Source organism: Ranitomeya imitator, chromosome 7, assembly GCF_032444005.1.
Source record: "Ranitomeya imitator isolate aRanImi1 chromosome 7, aRanImi1.pri, whole genome shotgun sequence".
Taxonomy (NCBI): Eukaryota; Metazoa; Chordata; class Amphibia; order Anura; family Dendrobatidae; genus Ranitomeya; species Ranitomeya imitator.
Window position 1 is genome coordinate 203100149 of NC_091288.1, and position 24903 is coordinate 203125051.

General features: G+C 44.3%; 1 protein-coding gene across 1 annotated transcript in view; it reads right to left on the reverse strand.

The window, feature by feature from the left end:
• The window catches only part of LOC138645258 (ankyrin repeat and fibronectin type-III domain-containing protein 1-like), a 238878-nt gene that overhangs the window by 157904 nt on the left and 56071 nt on the right, over positions 1-24903 (reverse strand). Inside the window, exon 5 of the mRNA XM_069734422.1 lies at positions 6623-6663. Within this exon, the coding sequence (XP_069590523.1) occupies positions 6623-6663 (41 nt within the window). The remainder of the gene's footprint in view (positions 1-6622; positions 6664-24903) is intronic.

Sequence of the window (24903 nt, forward strand, 5' to 3'; positions counted from 1 at the left end):
AGTTTATAGATGATACATGTATAATATATAGATAATACTGTATATAATAGATAGTAGATAGATGATAGATGGATGATAGATAGATGATAGATAGATCGATAATAGATGATAGACAGTTAATAGATAGATGATAGATAATAGATAGATAATAGATAGATAATAGATAGATCTCGGTGACCAGTGTGTGGTGTGTACGGGGGGGCGGAGGGGGTGTTACAATACTGCACACAGTGTACGCACGCCATGTAATCAGTGAGCAGTAAATGATCCGTAGCAATGTGCCATGGATACAATAAAGGAAAGCGTCATTACTAAACACAAACTATTCGCAGTCTGTGTACCACCAAACGTGTGGTGACTCATGAAAGTCTTTTCATAGCTCGGAACGGAGCCAAAAAGGAGACGATGCCGCGCTGACACTAACCCTGCAATGTGCTATATGAATAAATAAATGTTACACATCTATAGAATATCACTTATAGGAGTTGTCCAGCCAAGTAAAATAATTTTTGAATACAACTTAGAAAGGTATAACGTAGTGAAATAAGTCAGACTTTTAGTAGGAACTGCAGAAATGATAACGGAGCTTCCCTTTACTATACTGAGGAGTGGCAGCTGCCGGTGCTGTAGCTTTGCTCCTGTTCACTTCAATATGAGGTGAGCTGCAGTACCGGGAGCGGCCACTACACAACAAGCAGAGCTGTTTGCATCCGGCCACCACCGCAGCTGAATACAGCGGAGCTGGCAGTGCCGGAGCGCCACCTATCTGATATTGATGGCCTATCCTAAGAATAGATTAGTAGATTAGTAGTATCATAAGCCTGGAAAACCCCTTTAAGATGATGACTTGTCTCCGAATTACCCAGTTCTCAATAGGACAATCATCTGTGGGATGTGCTGAAAAACACAAGTCTGATCCATGGAGGCCGCACCAACACAAAATATTTGGTAGATGGTTTTAAAGTTATGGCCGATCATTGTATATATACATTTATATCGTAATGTGTCTCCTCCTCTCCAGGCTGATCTCAGACGACACCACGTCTGTCCCCGAACATGTAAAATACGTCACCGAACCAACCGGGATCTGCTGCTGGGGGGAATAAATTATTATTAATGTATCTCACATCTTCTAAATGCTAAAAGAGGAGTATAGCGCAGGCTTCCACTTAATTACAGAGGGTGGTAGGAAATTCTGGGGGAAAAAAAGTTAAATTTTTTTGAACTTTCTTTTTGCAAACCGTGCCACTCTTTATCCAGAGGCTGTATCTGGTACTGCAGGATAATCTAATTCACTTTTAATGGGAAAAAAAGCGTATGGTGAATTGGAAAGGGATTCCTACTAAATATTTATAACTGGTCCTAGACTTTAATTAAATGATTGTGGAGAAGAGTCTGACCACAGGGACCCCCTAGGATTTATAAGAAAGGTGGTCCCTTTGTCCCAAGTGTAACTAGAGATACCTCCATCAACAGTGAATGGAGCGATGGTTACATATATGCACTAAAACGCAACTCACAAATGTGATTTTGTGAGTCCCCATGTTTGGACCCCCAGTAATTACTTATCATCTATCTTGTGATACAAGTATTTGGTGGGAAAACATTTTTTAACATCAAGGTACAACCTATTAGTGACCCTATTTCTCCCACTCGTACAGAGCTCCGTATTGCCTGAACAGACAAAAAAAAAATTAATTTTCACATTCTAGCTGCCAGCAGCCACCACTAGAGGGAGCTAACAATCTCACCGCATACAGTTGATACATTGAACTCAATAATACCAGTATGCAGTGAGCTCCCTCTAGTGGTGGCTGTCGGTAATTCAAATTCTATCATGCATCTGTGTCTCTTCTGCAGGGGATTTGGAGCTCTGTATCAGGGAAAAAAGCAGGTTGCTAACTACTATAAAGACCTAAAAATCAGAAGGAGGGTTTAGATGGGCATATGTTGCATCGTGGTCAGCAGTCACATTTTTAATATAATAAGCTTCTTCCCATTCAGTTGTGTGCCCCTTCTGACCCTTATTTTAGTGTGAACGCCGCCTTACACTGCAGCAATATAATTATATAAATGTGCCAGGTACCTAACGATCTGCTCGCAGTCAGGTCTCACTGCTCCAAACCTGTGCGGCATCATTATACAGCCCCACTGCGCGGGAAATCCTATAACTATCCCCTATTATTGCTGGCACAGCCGCACTCACAGCATTGGGTATTCTTACTGCTAGGACACAGAGATTATCCAGCCTGTAGTATATTGTGATCCGCTGGGGGGAAATATGAGTGCGAAGGAAGAATGAGGAAGCATGGGGTCACGTATCACATCACCGACACATAAAGACAACAGATTTATTGTCTTACATCCTGGACTGTAAAAGGGTCCCTCTCCTGTTTGCCAAAAATGTGTGTAGCCAAGACAACCACTAGAGGGAGCCAGGTGACGCCAGCTTTAGACTAGTACCTGGGTGGTATAAAGGGCACACTGCCCAGTTTCTCCTGACCTGAGCTTACAGCAGCATAGGCATATGTGCTGCTCTTACTCTAAGGCTATGTGCACACGTTCAGGATTTCTCGCAGAAAATTCCTGAGAAAAACCGGACATTTTCTGCAAGAAATCCGCAAAAAAATCGGCATGCGGTTTTGCCGCGTTTTTTTCCGGACGTTTCCCAATGCATTTTGTAGTGGGAAATCTGCAAAAAAAAATGCAAAATTAATGAACATGCTGCGGTTTTTACCGCGATGCGTTTTTTTCACGGAAAAAAAACGCATCATGTGCACAAAACATGCGGAATTCATTTTAAATGATGGGATGCTTATTGTATGCGTTTTTTTTTGCGGTTTTATAGCGTTTTTATCGGGGAAAACCGCAAAAAAGACCGCAAAAAAACCTCAACGTGCGCACACAGCCTTAGACATCAGATTTACAGGAAATGAAGCCGAAATATGGAAGCTACATTACAGCCAGATTACGGTCATGAGAATAGTCTGTAGCCTGTATAGTCACCACTACCGTGCTCATAACAGATGGCGCGCCCTTTCTGCCATTACATCGGTGGGTCAGACTACACTGTGGCATCCAGTTATGAGCCACAAATCCCATACTCATACTAAAGGGAAACGGTCAGCACAATTTTACCACTAAGGCTAATGGTAAGGCTATACAAGTCCCAGTACATCAATAAAAAATATACTGGTCTGTCTTTAGTAATCTGATGTGCCAGCACTGAGAAATCAAGCCCTTACACTTCAAAGCTCGATTTCTCAGGGGGTTACACGGGGTTACCGCGACAGTGTGGAGCCAGAAGACCGCAGCGTCTGATTGCTCCTACGCCGGTGCTGAGAAGAAGCACCTCTCCTTCATTTTAATGGTGTTTATTTCTTCTGGGACAACAGGGGTTAATCGTCCATGCCGGAAATCTCTGTGCTCGCAGCTGAGCTCGGTTAACCACTCCTTTTCCCCTGGGCTCTGATACATATCCTTGTCAGAGCTAGCATTTGCTTCATGGCTAATGGAGGGAGAGGTGTTCATATGAGAAGGAGAGTTGGAGGAGTTATCTGTGACTGTTGCCTGTTTGTGGCAATTCCTTATCATTCTCTATTTTAGCTTATTCCCCTACCTTCACAACCCGATGCATTCCTCTGTTATATGTGAGTGAATATTTTGTATGCCTGGAGTCTTCTGTTAACCCTTGTTTGTGCTGCCTTGTTGGTCGGGCTGGTGTACTACGGTGCACAGTAGTGCCATTCTTCCCTGGGTGGGGGAAGAGAACAGATGGCGGGCTAACTCAGGAAATAAGGCAAGGCTGGAGGCACCGGGGAGTAGGATGAGCTAGGGCGCCCCCTAGTGTTAGGGACAGGGAAGGAGACCCTGGTCCCGGGTCACCAGACAACTGTGTTGTAACAGCGTGTCCCGATTTTTCAGGTATCACTTTCCTTGATGTACTGGGACCCATGCAGTCACACCACTAGTTTCATTAGTAACATTGTCCTGACAAGTTCACTTCTGTGCCACAATGTGCAGGCTGCAGGAGACCCGTGTTCACACACATGAAGAGCACCAGCAGAAACAGCTGGTTTACATAGAGGTCTAAAATATTCCCCGGCCGTGGCAGTGAACAGGTGGCGGCAGATTAAACTGCTGCTGTTTGTTAGCATGGACTATCTTTCCCAATTTCCTGAGCATCCAAGTCCAGGAGATACATAAGTGGCACATTCATTTTTGCAGTTTTTTCAGAGGGCAGGATATTCCTGGTGTGACGCATCAGAGCTGTCAGACAGTTTTACGTTCTAATTGCAGTCTACTAATCAGAATATGCTCCAATATCTTTACACTCATACGGCTGTGAGGGGCATTTTGGATTTGGCTACAACAGCCAGGATCAGAGAAATTTCTGATCATGGCTCCGTGAAGTGATCTCCCGGACAAAGGAAATTATTCATAAAAAGAGCTCAAAATGGTTAAAAATGATTAAAGACATCATACTCACCCACATGTGTCACCCACAGGCCCAGATCCAGTGCTTATATGGTCCCCGCTGGCCTGTGGACAGGACGGAGGTGATTGCCCAGCCTACCAGGAGACTGGGTGAAGCACTGGAATGAGACTTGCGTTGGATCGCTGATGGCGAGTATCACTTCTTTTATTGTCTTTTTAACTGGTCCAAACGCTTTAAAGAATCATTTCTATCATCAGAAAAAACCCTGTAAACTCCTACTTGCACATCACCTCCATAGTGTGATTTCTGGGCTAGCATGGCCGCCCGCGATCAGCCAAATACATTAACCCCTTAGTGACCGAGCCAAATTTTTGAAATCTGACCAGTGTCACTTTATGTGGTAATAACTCTGCAACGCTTCAACAAATCCCAGTGATTTTGAGATTGTTTTTTCGTGACACATTATACTTTATGATAATGGTAAATTTTGTTCAACATTTTTTGTGTTTATTTATAAAAAAATATCAAAAATTTCAGAAAAATGTTAAAAAATTAGCAATTTTCTAAATTTGAATGATTATCCCTTTAATCCAGATAGTCATACAACAGCAAACCATTAATAAATAACATTTCCCACATGTCTGCTTTACATCAGCACCATTTGTAAAATGTTATTTTATTTTGTTAGCAGTTTAGGAGGTTTAAAAATGTAGCAACAATTTTTCATTTTTTCAAAGAAATTTACAAAATTTATTTTTTTAGGGACTTATCCATGTTTGAAGTGACCTTAGAGGTCCCATATATTGGGAAGCCCACAAACGTGATACCATTTTAAAAACAGCACCCCTAAACATATTGAAAACTGCTGTCAGGTAGTTTATTAACCCTTCAGGTGCTTTACAGGAATTAATGCAAAGTGGTATGACAGAAATGAAAATGTGTATTTTTACCACCTAAATGTCGGTAACTTCTAAACAGATTACTACAGCCGTCAGACTCTAAGGCCACTATTTGGTCATGAATTGCCATGGCAAACATCAGGACAACAAAATCATGATCTGAGGGCACCAATTGTGACAAAGAAGAAGCCCCAACGCTCTGTTAACCATTTATAATGATGTAGTCACTATTGACAGCAGCATCTAAGGGGTTAAACAGATTTAGATGGTGCAAATACTGATCGTGGCTGATACAGCAAGTTGTCAGCTATAGTGGACAGCCGACAGATGCTGGATTGTCATCTGTATGGGGAGGCTATTCTCTTATATCTCAGGTCAGTTAAAAGACGTATTGGCGGTCATTAAGGGGTTAAACCCAAGAAATACACACTGATCAGTCTGTCTGCAATGGATACATTGTGACCAACCAGTTGGGTTCTGGGAAGGACAGAAAGGACAAAGACCACTGAGACGCCACGGCCACCTTCCAAAAACAATTCACTCCATGATAAAACTACCGCTTGTCTTAAAATCCTAGGATCCGAGCACTGTTATTTTATCATTGTACAGCACTGTAATGCTGTTACTTGAGTAATGTATGGTGGTATTACCTAAGTACTGTATTATTTGAACACTGTATGGCAGTATTATTTGAGCACTGTATGGCAGTATTATTTGAGCACTGTATGACAGTATTATTTGAGCATTATTATTTGAGTTTTATTTGAGCAGTATTATTTGAGCAGTATACGGCAGTATTATTTAATCACGGTTTTGCAATATTATTTATTCATTGTATGGCAGTATTATTTAATCACTGTGTTGCATCTTTCTTTAAGCATTGCATGACTATTTGGGAAATGTACAGCGGTATTATTTAGGCACTGCATACTGCTTTATTTGATCACATTATGGACATTTTTTAAAGGACTATTGCTGTGATTGTGCTACTTGATCCAGCCATAAGTACAAAGACCGCTGCACTATACCTTCTTATAGGAAACATACAGCCGTTTTTTTCGCTTCCGTCTATAATCTGCTTGCATAAAATGGTTTGTTTCTCTGCTACAATTACACTGGATTTCATTTTCATGCTGATGTATATTATATAGCAGGTTATTATATCCTCTGTATAGGCACGCCATGACTACCCGCTGTCACTGCGCAGCATTTACGCTTTCCTGCGGTATTAATTCCCATACAATAGGCTGCAGTAACAAATAAATGACAAGGAAGCAGTTCTTACCTTGGAGTTTGAAATTCTTTCCGGTCCGCTGACCCCAGACTCTGTAAGACAAGAAAAGACCCTTTTAGATATGGTTTGCATGGAGGATGAGGAGGAAATTCCACATACATTCCTAACTTGAGAAAGGATTAACTTAATGGTTCCCAACATTATTAGAGTGAAACTATACCCACTACTCTCACCATGCTGACCCCAACATGTCGTATATTTGGCATTAAGTGGGGCCCTCTGATAACATGGTGCTCCGCCATCTCCGGCAGTCCCATAAGGAATGAATAGAGCAGAAGTGGGCATGCTCGACCACCCTATTCAGGCATGCTCTGCAGAGCTCAGTTCTGGGGGGGAGGGGGAAATCAGTGGGGGTCCAAAGGTTGGTCCCCAATTTTGCGGCGCTGAATACAAATATGATGCTTAAATTTGCCAATTGGCTCTAATTTTCAAGATGCAGAGGAGGCTGTAATTACTTATGACACATTTCATGCAGGTTTATAGAAAAATTGCGTCTTTATTATTTCATCATCATTATTGCATTGTTAGTAGCTCGTCTATTTCATCAGCTGTTTAATGTATTGGGCCTTCAGTATTACAACATCTTAGGGCGACCAATGAAAAAAAATCCAACTCGGCTCCGATGACGTAATCCTAACAACAGCTGCGTCACCTACTTTTATAAATGCTCTCTGTGTAAGGTATACGGTTTTAGGATTTCTTTGCATATTGACATGTTTCTATATATTTTTTCAGATATGCCTCGTTCTTGCATTAAGAAAGGCGGAGAAGTCACTTTTGTGTCACAAAGGCGAAACTTGTCTCCCAGGATAAGGAAAGCCTACAACTTTTATAAATGCTCTCTGTGTAAGGTATACGGTTTTAGGATTTCTTTGCATATTGACATGTTACTATATATTTTTTCAGATATGCCTCGTTCTTGCATTAACACAGCGGATCATTTTTACTGTATATGTGGAGAAGTCACATAGGCAAAACTTGACTAAGATGATCAGGAAGCCTACAACCTGTATATTGGCTGCAGAATAGGGGATCGGGACAAGAGTTGGGCTCCACACATAAGCTGCAATAGATGTGCATCACATCTTACCCTGTGGTTGCATGGGGAGAAGCAATCTATGCCTTTTGCAGTCCTAATGATCTGGAGAGAACCAACCCATCACACGGACTTTTGTTATTTCTGTATGGTGCTCCCCATTAGGAAAGGAGTTGAGAAGAGGTGGACTTTACAGTATCCAAACACTCCATCTGCACTACACCCAGTCCCACATACATAAGTACTACCGATTCCAAAAACACCAGAAACATTTTCAGTCGAGTCAAGTGGGAAAGAAGAGGGCGCTTGGTGTCGTGAAGCATCTTCCTCTTAGGACCCAGACTGTCAGCAACCTGAACTGAACCAGAACTTATAACACAAAGAGAACTGAGCGATCTTGTAAGGAGATTTGGATCTACCCAGGAGTCAGGCTGGGCTCGTAGGTTCAAGGTTCCAGCAGTGGAATCTCCTAGCCGGTGATGTTCGGATTTCTTTGTTCCGCAACCGTGATAACTTCTTTATGGAGGGCGATCTTGCGCCATGCAACAACATCAACAGTTTAATGGAAGTTCCCTCTGCTGGTGCCGGCTAGTAAGGCTAGGGTCACATTGCGTTAGTGCGGATTGCGCTAACGCAATGTTTTCTATGGGGCTGCGGTCGGGGTCGCGGTAACGTCCCCGCTCTCGCAGATCCCCGATCTGCGAGAGCGGGGAACGGACCGCGGGCGCGCCTCGGACGCTGCTTGCAGTGTCCGCGGCGCGCCAGGAAACACCGGCGCGTCGCTAGCGCGTGCCGAACATGGCACGCGCTAGTGAAGCGCGTTCCCATTGCCTTCAATGGGTGCGTTAACGGACGCGTTGCACGGCGTTAATTTCGCCGTGTAACGCTGTCCGTTAAACGCGGTCCCATAACGCAATGGGAACCCTGCCTAACACACAGCCCTAGTCTCACATCATCCAGTCTGTCTGGGATCACATGAAGAGACAGAAGGATCTACGCAAGCCTCATACACAGAAGATCTGGGGTCAGTTCTCCAAGATGTTTGGCATTCCTTCAAAAACTGTGTGCAAGTAACTACCTAGAAGAATTGGTGAAAACAAAGGGAGGTCAACAAACAATATGACTTAGATTTCTCTTTTGTTCATTAATTGATAAAAAATAAAGCTATTAACACTTGTATTTGTTAAGGTGTTTTTACCTGCCGACAACGTTTGCACAGCACTGTATGTGCACGACTAGACATGGAGCACTCATAACACAGAGTCAGTTTCATGTTTCTCAGTCATGATGTATAGACCCGTAATGGAGAGACATGACTCCTGTCTGTAATGTCAAAGGTCAGTGTGAACAAGGTCTGTCTGACAAGCTGTGATTAGTCTCTCTGGGGAAGGTATGCTGCCCCTGCGGTATCCCAGCCCTGCAGGCCCCTATTATACACCTGCAGAGATACAGGAAATTCTGCAGATTACTACTCATTGTCAGACAAAGGAAAAACTAATTGGGCATTAGTTACCACTTCATTATCAGCTACTTCTTCTCACCTCCAGCTACAGGCACAAAGCAATCAGTGTGTAAATTGCTGAGCTCCACCAGCGCCGCCGCTTTCATACTGGGATTCGTGTGGGTAAGGAGTTAACCTTTGACTCTGCGGAGACGGAGGGGGGCTTCCTGCCTGACTCTTCATGACTTACTCAGTGATTGACTTATTAGGAGTCCAACACCTAAATATAAGCCACTGTAATACCAATATATATATTTATATACACACAGTGCTGGGCAAAAGTTTTGTGCAGGTGTGAAAAAAAAAAAAAACGCCGCACAGTAAGAAGCTTTCAGAAATGGAAGTGTTAATAGTTTATTTTTAGCTATTGACAAAATGCAGAGTGAGTAAACAAAAGAAAAACCTAAATACCATCAATATTTGGTGTAATCTCAGTTCCAGATATTTGTACACAATTTTTCAAGGAAATCAGCAGGGAGGTTGTTCCAAACATCTGGGAGAACTAACCACACATCTTCTAAAAGATACCCAATTCGCATTTTTTAATCACACCTGCCTTATCTTGACCTAAAACAACATTGGATTTTCACACAAGTCCTAAAGGTAGATAAAGGGAAGTAAATCAGATGAATGTGTAAAAAAACTTAGACTTAGAAGATCACAGACATGTGACGTTGGATAATTTTCCTCTTTTAAAGCGATACAAAGTATGTGCACCTTTAGGATTCGCAGATAAATTGAAGATGGAATTAGAGTCAATCAGTGGGATAACGATCAGGAGTGAGTGGGCGACCTGTTTTATTTCCAGAACAAAGATCTATCAAAGTGTGACGTTCACAACACGTATGTGATACTGCATCATTGTACGAACAATGGAGATTTCTGAGAACCTCAGAAGATGAGCCCTTTATGTTCAACTGGCCTGAAAAGGTTACAAAACCATCTCTAAAAGAGTTTGTACTCCACTAATCCACCGTTAGGGAGATTGTGTACAAACAGAGGAAATTCAAGACTGAGTGGTAAAAATCACTCCAAGATCGAGGCCTTATTCAGACGCCAGTTATTAATCTTAAAGGCAAAAACAGACAGATTTTTACCAGTGTTTTGGATCAGAGAGTCATCAGTGTTTGGTCATTGCTTTAGTTTCTACTATTAGAGTTTTATTATCTTTTTTTTTTCCATAAGAAAAGTTTGGATCAAAATTGGACACATCTCTATTTGTGCACAAATACATAGACACGTGAACAGATCGATAGAACTAGCAGCTATTATAGATTATCTGTGAAGATCACGGATAGAACTCGTACGGGAAAAACTGAAATGTGAATAAGCCTCATAAGGTCACAAAGGAACCCAAGGTAACCTCTAAACAACTAAAGGCCCCCCTCTAATGTTAATGTTCATGAGTCCACCATCAGGAGAACACTGGACAATGGTGTGCCTGTCAGGACTGAAAGGAGAAAGATCCAAACAGTGGTGTTAGGGTGAGGACGGGGCAGCATGTAGTACCGTGGTTCAAATGTTAGCACTGTTGCTTAACAGAGATGGGGGGTCCTGGCTTCAAATCCCACTAACATGGCTCCGAAATGACCCCCTTCATATTACGGAGCAGCATGGCACTGCCAACAGCACCTGGTGCATTAAAAACGCCTTAAAGTGGCGGTAACAGAGCTCTGGCGTAAGGTCTGAAACTCAACGTGTTCACATTGGTGGCTCAGTCGTAAGGAAGAATTACAGTCACGGTTTTATCATCATCTTTCCACGACTCTTGTGTCGCCATGAAACCTTAGGCTAAATGTATCGGGACTGCAGTCGTGTGCTGATGAGCCCTGCAGTCGTGTCAGGACCAACTTTTAGCCCCTGAATATAAACAATGCTTTTTCCATTTGCTGACAGCAAGCAGAGGTCTTGAAAACAAAAGAATAAGGAAATTATAGAGAAAGTAAATTGCAAAGTTGCAGAACTTTTCATTACACAACACAGCAGTCGCTCCCCGTAGTCTTGGGATGGATGAATTGGGGGGGGGGGGTTATATGTACAGTAATTCGGGATAAAAACTCCTGAAAAGATTAAATAGTTAATGGAACGTAATGCAAACCTTGACTGAAGCCCCGGGGTGCATGCAGGGGGGCACTCCTTCTCTTCCTCTTTTTAACTTTCCTTCCTTCCGCCTTCGGTTTAGCACCCAAAATTTGGACAGCAGCCGGTGCGCCCCTGATGCCCCATGGCGCTGGGTCAGCAGGTCACCCCTATCTCCTCCGCCAAGGAGGGCAGCGCAGAGGAATGTGGGGTCCTGCAGCCAGCTCCTGTGCAGCGCCCAGGGAGAATTGGGGAGAGCCGGGTGCATGCTTCCCTCTCGCTGCCTGTTGTACTTTTACAATCAGGTTGCTTGGCAATGGGCTAAAGGCAAAATCAACAACACCGAGGGAAGCACAGGCCGCATGCTAATGGGTGCAAAGAAAAGTTTACTTTCTCCTCCTCCCCCTGCCCAGGACCATCACCCAGCCGGCCATGTCCAATATGTATTACCAGGAGGAGCTGGCAGGGGAACATGCCCAGGGTTTATATCCCCCATTGTTCACATGACAGTGTTAACCTGTTAGGATCTGCGTTCACACAGATATCAGTATCCTCAGCCCGAGGCCTCGCAGTGATCAGATGTGAGGGCGGATGGGGATCCGACACCAAACAACACACGATCCATCCAGAAATCATCCCCAATGTCACAGTCTGTACACAGAGCATGGTGAATGGATAGAAGAGGAAATATGGATGGATCCATCTATCTATCATCAATCTATCATCTGTCTATCATCTATCTATCACAGCAGATAGTTTGTTATGGACCATACATGGACTCACAAATGTCATAATATGTCTATCGTTTGTCATATACTGTGCCAAAACCCCTGTACAGTTGCATTACAAGTGCCCGCCAGCAGCCGCCACTAGAGGGAGCTTGTGAGCTCACTGCAGACACTTGTTCATTCATTCAATTAATAAACCAAATGCTGTGAGCTCCCCCTAGTGGTGGCAGCAGAAAGAAAGAATTGTATTAAAGTGGTTGTTCAGGATTTTTTCTTTTTCTGTTACTATGGACCTAAAAATGAACAGACAGATAGTTGGTAGCAGCGGCAACTACCTGCCTGGGCTACCCAGTATTGTCTCAGAGCAGTCAGCAACAGCTCCTGCCAGCTACTCAGCTGTTCCATGTCGAAACAGCAGTTCTGCTCAGTTGACGGGGCGTGAGTCCTGACGTCATGCTAATCGACAGCTGGCTCCCCGCAGTTAGGCTGGCTTCACATTTGCGTTTTTTGTTTTTGCGTTTTTGCGGTAAAAACGCAAAAAAAGCATGCGTTTTCTCCCCTATATTTAACATTAAAAACACATGCGTTTTTTTGCATGCGTTTTTGACGCGTTTTTGCAACGCATGCGTTTTTTCTCTGCATGCGTTGTGTTGCAGAAATGCAACATGTAGTAATTTTTGCGGCGTTTTTTTGCCGCAAAAAAACGCATGTGTTTTTTCGAGGCAAAAAAAACCTATTGATGTCTATGTAAACGCATGCGTTTTTAAGCACGTGTGTTTGTTTGCGTTAAAAACAAAACAGAAAACACACTGATATGCCACCCCCCACCATAAAGGTGATAAAGGGATCCTAACCCTAAAGGGATCCTAACCCTAACCCTAAAGGGATCATAACCCTATCTCTAACCCTATCCCTAACCCTACCCCTAACGGGATCCTAACCCTACCGTACCCCTAAAGGGATCCTAACCCTACCCCTAATCCCTTTAGGTTTAGGGTTAGGGTTAGGATCCCTTTAGGGTTAGGGGTAGGGTTAGGATCCCTTTAGGCTTAGGGTTAGGATCCCTTTAGGGTTAGGGTTAGGATCCCTACCCCTAACCCTAACTATTTCTGTTTATAGTGGGTTTTTTACTTTATTTTGATGATTGGCAGCTGTCACACATTTCTCAGCACGCGTTTAAAAAACGCAAACGCATGAAAAAACGCATGTAAACGTGTCAAAACGCCGCTTTTTTTCACCACATGCAAAAATGCATGTGTCAAAAAAACGCAGCGTTTGCACGCGTTTATATGCGTTTTTTCACCATGCGTTTTTTTAAAAAACGCATGTGTTTTAAAACGCAAGTGTGAAACCAGCCTTAGGCAGCAGGGAGCCGGCGGTCAATCACCATGATGTGGGCAGTGACACCCCGTCAACAGAGTAGAGTGGAAAAAAAGCCACTGCTGTCACCGTGACGTCAGCAGAGCTGCGACTGCTCTCTGCCGGCAGATCGGCACCGGACACAACAGGCAGATAGTCAGCAACTTCTTGCCTCTTAGTCCTGGATAACCGCTCTAATTATGTATGGAAACAGAGCAGCTCAGACCGCTATAAAGACAGATCAAGAAAATCATTTCTGGGCTGTTGCAGTTCATTTGGGCATTGCTGGCACTTGTAGTACTGGTCCATATAAGAGTGCGGGACAGACATCAGGTGCAGCTCCCACCTTATTGCTATTGGTTATAGTGTAGTACATTCCCCCTCCCAATATACCAGTTATATACCAAAAAAACAAACAAAAAAAAAAAACAAAACACAAAAACATAATTTTTCGGCCAATGTTCCTGAGTGGTAGAAGTAGCAGTGTGGGCAGCGGTGATGGTGATCGGCACTACACCCGGCTACCACCCACACCGCATCACTGGAAAATCTATTGTTGGAGAGGTCAGATACTTGGAGCCGGGCAGCGACTGATTACACGCCTCAGTTATGTTCCTTGTCAGATGACGCCAATGCTGCGTCCACTGCAGTTAGGCAGCGAGGGCGGAAATGTAAAAGTTTCCATCAATTAAAGATAATTAAAATAAAATAATCACAACTTTAATAGAATTTGTGTCTCAATATTTCATTTTTTTAATTCTTGCTGTCAGTGAATGGAAGCGTTCTTGGTTCTTGGTCTATACCGGTTAGAAAAAGGTAAGCGCAAAGACAAGATGTCATCAGAAAATGATTGTCAGTCTTCCCTGTGTCACTGTGCATGCAGAGAGCTGTCAGTCACTACTAGGACCACCCACTGGACTCCTAAGCACACAAATATCAGGGCTTTCAGTGATTGTTGTCAGTCTTCCCTGTAATACTGTGGATGCAGAGAGCTGTCAATCACTACTAGGAACCGCCCACTGGACTCCTAAGAATACAAATATCAGGGCTTTCAGTGATTGTCAGTCTTCCCTGTAAGACTGTGGATGCAGAGAGCTGTCAATCACTACTAGGACCGCCCACTGGACTCCTAAGAATACAAATATCAGGGTTTTCAGTGATTGTTAGTTCTCCCTATAAGACTGGATGCAGAGAGCTGTCAATTACTACTAGGACCGCCCACTGGACTCCTAAGCACACAAATATCAGGAATTTCAGTGATCGTCAGTCTTCCCTGTAAGACTGGGGATGCAGAGAGCTGTCAATCACTACTAGGACCGCCCACTGGACTCCTAAGCACACAAATATCAGGGATTTCAGTGATTGCTAGTTGACCCTGTATGCATGTGGATGCAGAGAGAGCTGTCAATCACTACTCGAACCACCCACTGAATTTCTCTAAGCCCACAAATATCAGTGATTGTTAGTTCTCCCTGTGTGACTGTGCATGTAGAGAGAGATGTCAATCACTACTAGGACTGCCCATTGGACTCCTAAGCATCCAAACATCAGGACTGTCAGTGTTTGTCAGTCTTCCCTGTAAGACTGTGGGTGAAGAATGCTGTCAATCACCCTTGGACCACCCACTGGACTCCTAAGCATACAAACATCAGAACGGTCAGTGATTGTCAGTCCTCCCTGTAATACTGTGGATGCAGAGAGCTGTCAATCACTACTGGGACCTCCCACTGGACTCCTAAGCATACAAACATCAGGGATTTCAGTGAATAAATTACAATTTATACTGAATCTTTTCCCACAAACCTATACATCATTCTGCTCAGCTTCTCCTCTATTCTGTGCTGTCCACAGATCGGATTGAATGTACAACTACCCCCTTTAACAAGTTAAAACAGTACAAGGCGAAAAAAAGTCCCTAAATAGTCGACGGGAAATCCCTTTAACCACTCTGGTGTTTCGGAGGTTCTCGGCCTGGTGATGAGGACACACGACGCACAGAACAGCTCCCATCTCCGGGAGAATCTTCCATCGATTCCTACGAGCAGCAGTATCATTATCATATAAAAGCTCCATTCTTCTCATAACTCGTTGGTTATATTTCTACAAATTTCGTAAAGACCCCCAAGACGAAAAGCCACAATTTCTACCGATTTCCATTTGGCCGATAATTTGGCTCCGTTTGTGTAGAATAGGCCTCCATTACCTCTGATGGTAAAAGCCTATGTGGCGGGGACGCGTTCTGTTACATAAGCGGTGTACACGATGACATATTCAATGTGACATGTGGCCGGGGCGCCGCTTCCACCGCCTGCTCTTTTCCCAGTCTGCCGTGCCATGCAAGCTTTAACCCCTTCCTATTTGCGCAGTGAGATGCTTTTTATTTTTTTTTTATTTTTGCATAAATTTTACTACTTTAGGTCAATAATAGCAAAGTTTCTGGGGGGATAAAAAGGGGACATTTTTTACATCACAGCCTACAGAGCTTCCAACTTTTTATTTTTTATTCATTTTAAATATAAAATATTTATTGAGTTTATTTCTTGCCCCGAAACCCTACTTTTATTGATATCATTTTGGGATACACTCAACATGTGCGGTAATTCAGGTATTTTGATTTTTTTTTTCCTGGCATTTAATGTACAGGTTAAATAACTTTATACTTTCATGGTTCATTACAGATACAATTGTATATTTTTTTCACATTTCTTTATTTTTGAATGGGGAAAATGGGGGCGATTTAAACTTTGATTTTTTCTTAATCAAAAAAAAAAAAAAATCCCTTGTTTTTCAGTTCCCTCAGGTAGCCTTGGTAACCCATTGGCTCTCAACCATCGCACCGCCAAGCGTACCATTTACTGACTGCAGCGATAGGAGCTACCTCCGGTCACTGCTGTTACAGGCAGATTCCAGTGATGTAACATAACATTTGCTGGGTATGAAGTGGTCTCAGCTTCTCAGGCCGCTCCATACCCCCTGCAACGACCAGCAACAAAAATGTACGTTACAGGTCGTTATGAGGTTAAAGAGATTTTTTTTTATATAAATATATATTAGTCCTTGCAAAGTTAAACAATTTTATGATATATTTTATTACCTTATTTTGCCTCCTTCTCCACCAAACAGTGCTGTTTTAACTGCCCAGTTCATGCTCCTTAAGAAGCTGCTTTCACCTGCTGCTCAGGAAGAATCCATCCTCTATTTACAATCAGAGTGCAGGTATCTACCTGTCCGAGTATCAGGAAGGGATCATAGAGGCTCACACAGAGAAAATCCTTTACTCTAGATTGTAAATTGAGGAATGATTCTTGCTGAGCAGCAGGTGAAAGCAGCTTCTTAAGGAGCATGAGCTAGGCAGTTAAAATAGCATATTGTTGAGCCAGAAATAAGAAAAATGAGGTAATTAAGTGTATTACATAAATTCGTAATTTTGCAATGGCTGGAGGATAAATAAAAATAAAGTTAGTCTTGACTTTTCAGGCAATCAATAGATGCATTACTAAAATAATCAGGGCACAATGTTGCATCATTTACATGCTCGAGGGTGGGGTACGTGAAGCTTGTCCCATCAGCCTATACAATGGCTATAGATAAGAACACACCACAGCATATAAAAAATGAACAACAGCGCCACTCTGGTCCATAGGTGGTGTCTGGTATTGCATGTAAACCGATGAATGAGACAGAGCTACAATTCCAGTCCGAGCCTTATGAATGATTATGACGCTCTACCCGGAAAGAGAGATATGAACCCGAGCAACGAGTATACTTGCTCATCACTAACGAGGAATTGACACCAACTGGATTTAGAAGGGTTTTATATAAATCCACCCTAAGTAGGTTAATATTAATCCTGTCAAAACAATAAAAATTTTTTTTTTTTTTCTTCATGACGTACAAAACAGTCATATATAGAAGCTGCAGCTGTCGGTAATAATACCGCGCAAATGGCTGATCACAAGCGATATAGCTGCCCAAGGAAATACTCTGCAGGAAATAGCAGAAAAATATAAAATCCTGGACCAGCGACCCGCCGCTGTCACAACTCTAACGGCAGCACCTGAAGCAATGTTATATCAGTGCCACTAAGAATAGTAATTCCTGGAGCAAATTCTCATTAAAAAAAAGTTATATCTGTAGAGGAAAACTTTGCAGTTATCAGCAGGTGGGGAAAGAACAAGAAATATTCTGCATTAATGTGATGGAGTAATGCTCTGCAGAGTTACGGCTTCAGTGTGGGTCTGTATAGGGCTTATCGATCAAAATATAAACTTTATTTGTTATTTTTTTTTAACCTGTAAGTGAAATATCATATAAAAAAGGGCAAAATTGCCATTTTTTGGTCACCACACCACCCAGAAAAAAATGCAATAAATAGAAGAAAACATAGTATTGTACAAAGAACATCTGCAGAAAAATAGAAAAAAGTTATGTCTTGTAAAATTGAGAATTATTATTATTTTTTTTTACAAAGTTCAGAATTGTTTTTAAGCTACTTAAATAGTAAAAATAAAAAACAAAAATAAAACCTCAGCATGCCTGGTGTTGCTATAATCGTTCTGACCTGGAGAATTATATTACCAGGTCATTTTTATTGCACAATTAATGCAGTTGAAAAGAAACCCAATAAATTACGCCACTATTGCACCTCACTTGGATTTTTTCCCATTTCTCACTAAATGGTAAAATGAATTAAAAGCGCCACAAAAAAAGAAAAAATTGGAAAATACAAAAAATTCAAAGGGAAGAAAACACGAAAGTGCAAAATCTAAAACTGGCTGTGTCCTTAAAGTGGTTAAACTTTATTAACATAAACTAGGAAAACTTTAAGAAGGTCACTGGTAATGGAGACCAGTGTGCTATTTCCGGGGCGGCGGATCGGTCAGGCTCCTCGCTCACGTCAGATATCACGCTGCGTTCCTTCCAGTACAGAATATTTATACAGTCCATGCCTGCCTCTGTGACGCCACTCTCCGCAGGTCCAATAGCGATGGTCCCTGATGGAGGCTGAGAGGGTAAACGAGCGCTTTACATCAGCCCACACTGCCTGCTATTCTCAGACTCCCTCCGACTCCTACAGAATCCAATTCTGCTTGCGCGGATTGTACGGTTTGACCTCCTCACCTGCTGATTCAGGTGATCCGACTGTCACTGATCCGATAACTCCAAGGAATCACTAGACTGAAAAGATGCTACAGAAACAATGTGTTCTAGATTCCTGGAAATAAAGATCTAGACCAATGACTACAGTAAAATCGTGCCATTTGATAATAACACACATCACCACAGGAAAACATTTAAAGAAATCACACCATGCAGACTAGTACAGCTGTTTGGACTCCTTTTTTACAAGATGCAGTCTTAGCAGCTGCCACTAGAGGGAGCACACTTCTTACAATATTTATATTGCTTGACTACAATCACATGCTGCTAGCTCCATCTAGTGGTGACTACAGGCAGCTAAAATTACTTCAAAGGGGTTGTCCACTTTAGAAAACATCTCCATATACCCTGTAAGAATTTTCTGAGTTATTACAGGGGTGTCCTTTTTTTAGTATCTACATCTTTTCGCCAGAATTGAGAGTGGCTATAAACAGTTTATTTCAAATTGCTGCCCTACAGTAGAGCAGGCATGTCATGCTTCTTCTCTCCTTTGGCGGCGCTGCAGGGAAATTGACCATTTGCTTCCACGGATCACAACTCATTATTGACTGTCTCAGCAGGGAGTTAGGGAGCCCTTCTAATACATAGGGGAGGTGGAAAATCCCTTTAAAGGGGACCTATAACTTCCCATATATAAGTATTTTTTATTATCTGGTGTAAATGTCATTGTTCTCCTGAATCTGGCGATGTTTTTCTTTTTTTCCTGCCCCATTCCATTCCCAAGATACAGCCCCTTCTTACCTGTGTGTAAATCTTTTTTTTTTTATCAGAAAAGTGGGCGTGGTCCTCATCTGTTGGGAGACATTTTATGGAACCCACCCAGTTGGTAAAAAGATTAATTTATCTACAGGAAAGAAGGGGTCATATCTCAGAAACGGAGAGGCGCATGAACAAACGAAAAACTACGGCGGATTCAGGAGAACAGCGGCACTTAAAATGGGTAAAAAAAATATATATATGTATGGCAAGTGACAAATACTCTTTAATTAGAAAAAAAGAGCTCCCAATACAGACATGGAGCACTTTCATGGCCCTATTGGACATGGCAACACATATACTAAGCCTCCATTCTCCTTGTCCATCTCCAGTCAGCTTGGATGGAAAAATGTGGCTTCGGGACTCCTGTAATGATCCATTAGGTTGCCTTATTCAGGCAAATAAAATGGGTGACCTAACGCCATTCACGTCATTATAGCATTTTAACTACAACTCTCAGCACGGTCAGACAAACAACAGATGCAATTTCATACGGCTAGAAAAGTAATCGCTTGCCTAAACAAAATTTAAATCATCCTCCGCCACCCACCACGGTTGTTCCCTTCCTGCAATGAGGCTGCTGTTCGCTGTCCAGATTTTTGCAGTGGAATGAGAGGAGGCACCGGAGGACTGTGTCAGCGACTAAATACTCTGTGCAGCGGCCAAGATCACAGTCAGGCTAGGAACTGGATCCATACACACATCAGGATTACGCAGCAGGGAGGGGAATTTACGCATAAGGATTAGGGTTTCAGATAATTCCTAAAAATAATCACTATTATGTGTCCTACAGACCGGGGAGCTGACAGCATAAACACAGCACCATTTAAAGAGGACCGGTCACTTGCCATACATATGTATTTTTTTATCTGGTGTAAATGCCGCTGTTCTCCCGAATTCGGCGTCGTTTTTCTTTTCCTCCTGCGCCTTTCCATTCCTGAGCTATGACCCCTTCTTCCCTCTATATAAATCTAGTATTTTTTAAGCCAACTGGGCGTGGTCCTCAAAAACACACCCACAGAAAAGAGGACCAATCACAGCTGATTAAAAAGTCTAAAATTATATTCAGAAATGAGGGGCCATATCTCAGGACCAGAGAGGCGCAGGAACAAAAGAAAGACCTCGTCGGATTCAGGAGAAAAGCGGCATTTACACCAGGTAACAAAATTACATATTTGTGTTAAGTGATCGGACCCCTTTAAGCCAAATCTAAAAACTTATGAGGAAATTTGGTGAAGACAAAATACCATGTAGACATGAGATTTGTTTCAGTAGTTAGTGCAGACCATCCCCGATCAATGGAGGAACAGGAATTTATTTTATTGGTTCCAGAGATAAGTAGCTACTCAACACCCCATTACTCAACACCCATGCGCTGCTTATATTCAGTGTAGATCACTCTTATGTCTATGGCCAGCTTTGGGAAGATGAGACTACTTGACCTATAGGTGCTTCTCACAAAATTAAAATATCGTCAAAAAGTGAATTTATTTCAGTTCTTCAATACAAAAACTGAAACTCATATTATATAGAGTCATTACACACAGTGTGATCTGTTTATTTCTGTTAATGTTGATTATTATGGCTTACAGCCAATGAAAACCCAAAAGTCATTATCTCAATAAATTAGAATACTTTATAACACTAGCTTGAAAAATTATTTTATTATCTGAAATGCTGGCTTACTGAAATGTATGTTCTGTAAATGCACTCAATACTTGGTCACGGCTCCTTTTGCATCAATTACTGCATCAATGTGGCGTGGCATGGAGGCGATCAGCCTGTGGCACTGCTGAGGGGTTATGGAAGCCCAGGTTGCTTTGATAGTAGCCTTCAGCTTGTCTGCATTGTTGGGTCTGGTGTCTCTCATGTTCCTCTTGATAGTACCCCATACATTTTCTATGGGGTTAAGGTCAGGCGAGTTTGCTGCCAATCAAGCAGTGATACTGTTGTTTGTACATCAGGTATTGGTGCTTTTGGCAGCGTGGACAGGTGCCAAGTCCTGCTGGAGAATGAAATCTCCATCTCCAAAAAGCTTGTTGGCAGAGGGAAGCATGAAGTGCTCTAAAATTTCCTGGTAGACGGCTGCGCTGACTTTGGTCTTGATAAAACACAGTGGACCTACACCAGCATATGACATGGCTCCCCAAACCATCACTGATTGTGGAGACTTCACACTAGACCAGAGGTCCCCAACTCCAGTCCTCAAGGCCCACCAACAGGTCATGTTTTCAGGATTTCCTTTGCATTGCACAGGTGATGCAATTATTACCTGGGCAAGACTTAAGGAAATCCTGAAAACATGACATGTTGGTGGGCCTTGAGGACTGGAGTTGGGGACCTCTGCACTAGACCTCCAGCAGCTTGGATTGTGGCCTCTCCACTCTTCCTCCAGACTCTGGGACCTGGATTTCCAAATGAAATGCAAAATTTACTTTCATCTGAAAACACCTTGGACCACTGACAACAGTCCAGTTCTTTTTCTCCTTGGCCCCGGGTAAGACGCTTCTGGCGTTGTCTATTGGTCATGAGTGGCTGATACAAGGAATGTGACACTTGTAGCCCATGTCCTGGATACGTCTGTGTGTGGTGGCTCTTGCAGCAATGACTCCAGCAGCAGTCCGCTCCTTGTGACTGTCCCCCACATTTTTGAATGGCCTTTTCTTAACAATCCTTTCCAGACTGCGGTTATCCCGGTTGTTTGTGCACCTTTTTCTACCACACTTTTTGCTTCCACTCAACTTTCCATTAATATACTTGGATACAGCACTCTGTGAGCAGCCGGCTTCTTTATCAATGACCTTTTGTGGCTTCCCCTCCTTGTGGAGTGTGTCAATGATGTCTTCTGGACATCTGTCAGGTCAGCAGTCTTCCCCATGATTGTGGAGCTACTGAAACAGACTGAGGGACCTTTATAAATGCTTAGGAAGCCTTTGCAGGTTTTTTTGTTAATTATTCTAATTTACTGAGATAATGTATTTTGGGGTTTCATTGGTTGTAAGCCATAATCATCAACATTAATAGAAATAATCAATTGAAATAGTTTTTTTTTTAACTCACCATAAGGTTCTAGAGATATGAGCCCTTTAATTCATTGCTAGTTTTTGATCGTTATCAAGGAGGTGTGGCTCAAAATATTCTCTAGGGACGTGTCTTTAGGTTGCTTGGCTTAATTTCCCTATGAGCACCGCCCCCTTAGCAAAGACCACAAAAATTTGCCCAAAATATAAAGGCCCGTCTCTCTCTAGAACCGTATGGTGGATTTTTAAAAAGAAAGAAAATTAGAATTATCAGGGGAATAGCGGAAATAAAATAAATCAAAAACTGGCCACTCGTGAGCTGGTGACAAGTCTTCCTTATATTACACTGTAAGACACGTTCATTCCAGTGTAGGACACGGGCTGGCAGAAATCAGCATGGTATAAGGAGTCACTGAACAGCGCCCCCCCTGGCCCGTCGCTATAAGGAGTCGCTGAACAGCGCCCCTCCTGGCCCGTCGCTATAAGGAGTCACTGAACAGCGTCCCCTCCTGGCCCGTCGCTATAAGGAGTCACTGAACAGCGCCCCTCCTGGCCCGTCGCTATAAGGAGTCACTGAACAGCGCCCCCTCCTGGCCCGTCGCTATAAGGAGTCACTGAACAGCGTCCCCTCCTGGCCCGTCGCTATAAGGAGTCACTGAACAGCACCCCCCCTGGCCCGTCGCTATAAGGAGTTACTGAACAGCGCCCCTCCTGGCCCGTCGCTATAAGGAGTCACTGAACAGCGTCCCCTCCTGGCCCGTCGCTATAAAGAGTCACTGAACAGCGTCCCCTCCTGGCCCATCGCTATAAGGAGTCACTGAACAGCGTCCCCTCCTGGCCCGTCGCTATAAGGAGTCACTGAACAGCGCCCCCTCCTGGCCCGTCGCTATAAGGAGTCACTGAACAGCGTCCCCTCCTGGCCCGTCGCTATAAGGAGTCACTAAACAGCACCCCCCCGGCCCGTCGCTATAAGGAGTCACTGAACAGCGCCCCTCCTGGCCCGTCGCTATAAGGAGTCACTGAACAGCGCCCCCTCCTGGCCCGTCGCTATAAGGAGTCACGGAACAGCGCCCCCCCCTGGCCCGTCGCTATAAGGAGTCACTGAACAGCGTCCCCTCCTGGCCCGTCGCTATAAGGAGTCACTGAACAGCGCCCCCTCCTGGCCCGTCGCTATAAGGAGTCACTGAACAGCGTCCCCTCCTGGCCCGTCGCTATAAGGAGTCACTAAACAGCACCCCCCCGGCCCGTCGCTATAAGGAGTCACTGAACAGCGCCCCTCCTGGCCCGTCGCTATAAGGAGTCACTGAACAGCGCCCCCTCCTGGCCCGTCGCTATAAGGAGTCACGGAACAGCGCCCCCCCCTGGCCCGTCGCTATAAGGAGTCACTGAACAGCGTCCCCTCCTGGCCCGTCGCTATAAGGAGTCACTGAACAGCGTCCCCTCCTGGCCCATCGCTATAAGGAGTCACTGAACAGCGCCCCTCCTGGCCCGTCGCTATAAGGAGTCACTGAACAGCACCCCCCCTGGCCCGTCGCTATAAGGAGTCACTGAACAGCGCCCCTCCTGGCCCGTCGCCAAAAGGAGTCACTGAACAGCGCCCCTCCTGGCCCGTCGCTATAAGGAGTCACTGAACAGCGTCCCCCCTGGCCCGTCGCTATAAGGAGTCACTGAACAGCGCCCCCCCTGGCCCGTCGCTATAAGGAGTCACTGAACAGCGTCCCCTCCTGGCCCGTCGCTATAAGGAGTCACTGAACAGCGTCCCCTCCTGGCCAGTCGCTATAAGGAGTCACTGAACAGCACCCCCCCTGGCCCGTCGCTATAAGGAGTCACTGAACAGCGCCCCTCCTGGCCCGTCGCTATAAGGAGTCACTGAACAGCGTCCCCTCCTGGCCCGTCGCTATAAGGAGTCACTGAACAGCGTCCCCTCCTGGCCCGTCGCTATAAGGAGTCACTGAACAGCGCCCCCTCCTGGCCCGTCGCTATAAGGAGTCACTGAACAGCGTCCCCTCCTGGCCCGTCGTTATAAGGAGTCACTGAACAGCGTCCCCTCCTGGCCCGTCGCTATAAGGAGTCACTGAACAGCGTCCCCTCCTGGCCCGTCGCTATAAGGAGTCACTGAACAGCACCCCCCCTGGCCCGTCGCTATAAGGAGTCACTGAACAGCGCCCCCTCCTGGCCCGTCGCTATAAGGAGTCACTGAACAGCGCCCCCTCCTGGCCCGTCGCTATAAGGAGTCACGGAACAGCGCCCCCCCTGGCCCGTCACTATAAGGAGTCACTGAACAGCGCCCCCTCCTGGCCCGTCGCTATAAGAGTCACGGAACAGCGCCCCCCCCCCTGGCCCGTCGCTATAAGGAGTCACTGAACAGCGCCCCCTCCTGGCCCGTCGCTATAAGGAGTCACTGAACAGCGCCCCCCCTGGCCCGTCGCTATAAGGAGTCACTGAACAGCGCCCCTCCTGGCTCGTCGCTATAAGGAGTCACGGAACAGCGCCCCCCCTGGCCCGTCGCTATAAGGAGTCACTGAACAGCGCCCCCTCCTGGCCCGTCGCTATAAGGAGTCACTGAACAGCGCCCCCCCGGCCCGTCGATATAAGGAGTCACTGAACAGCGTCCCCCCTGGCCCATCGATATA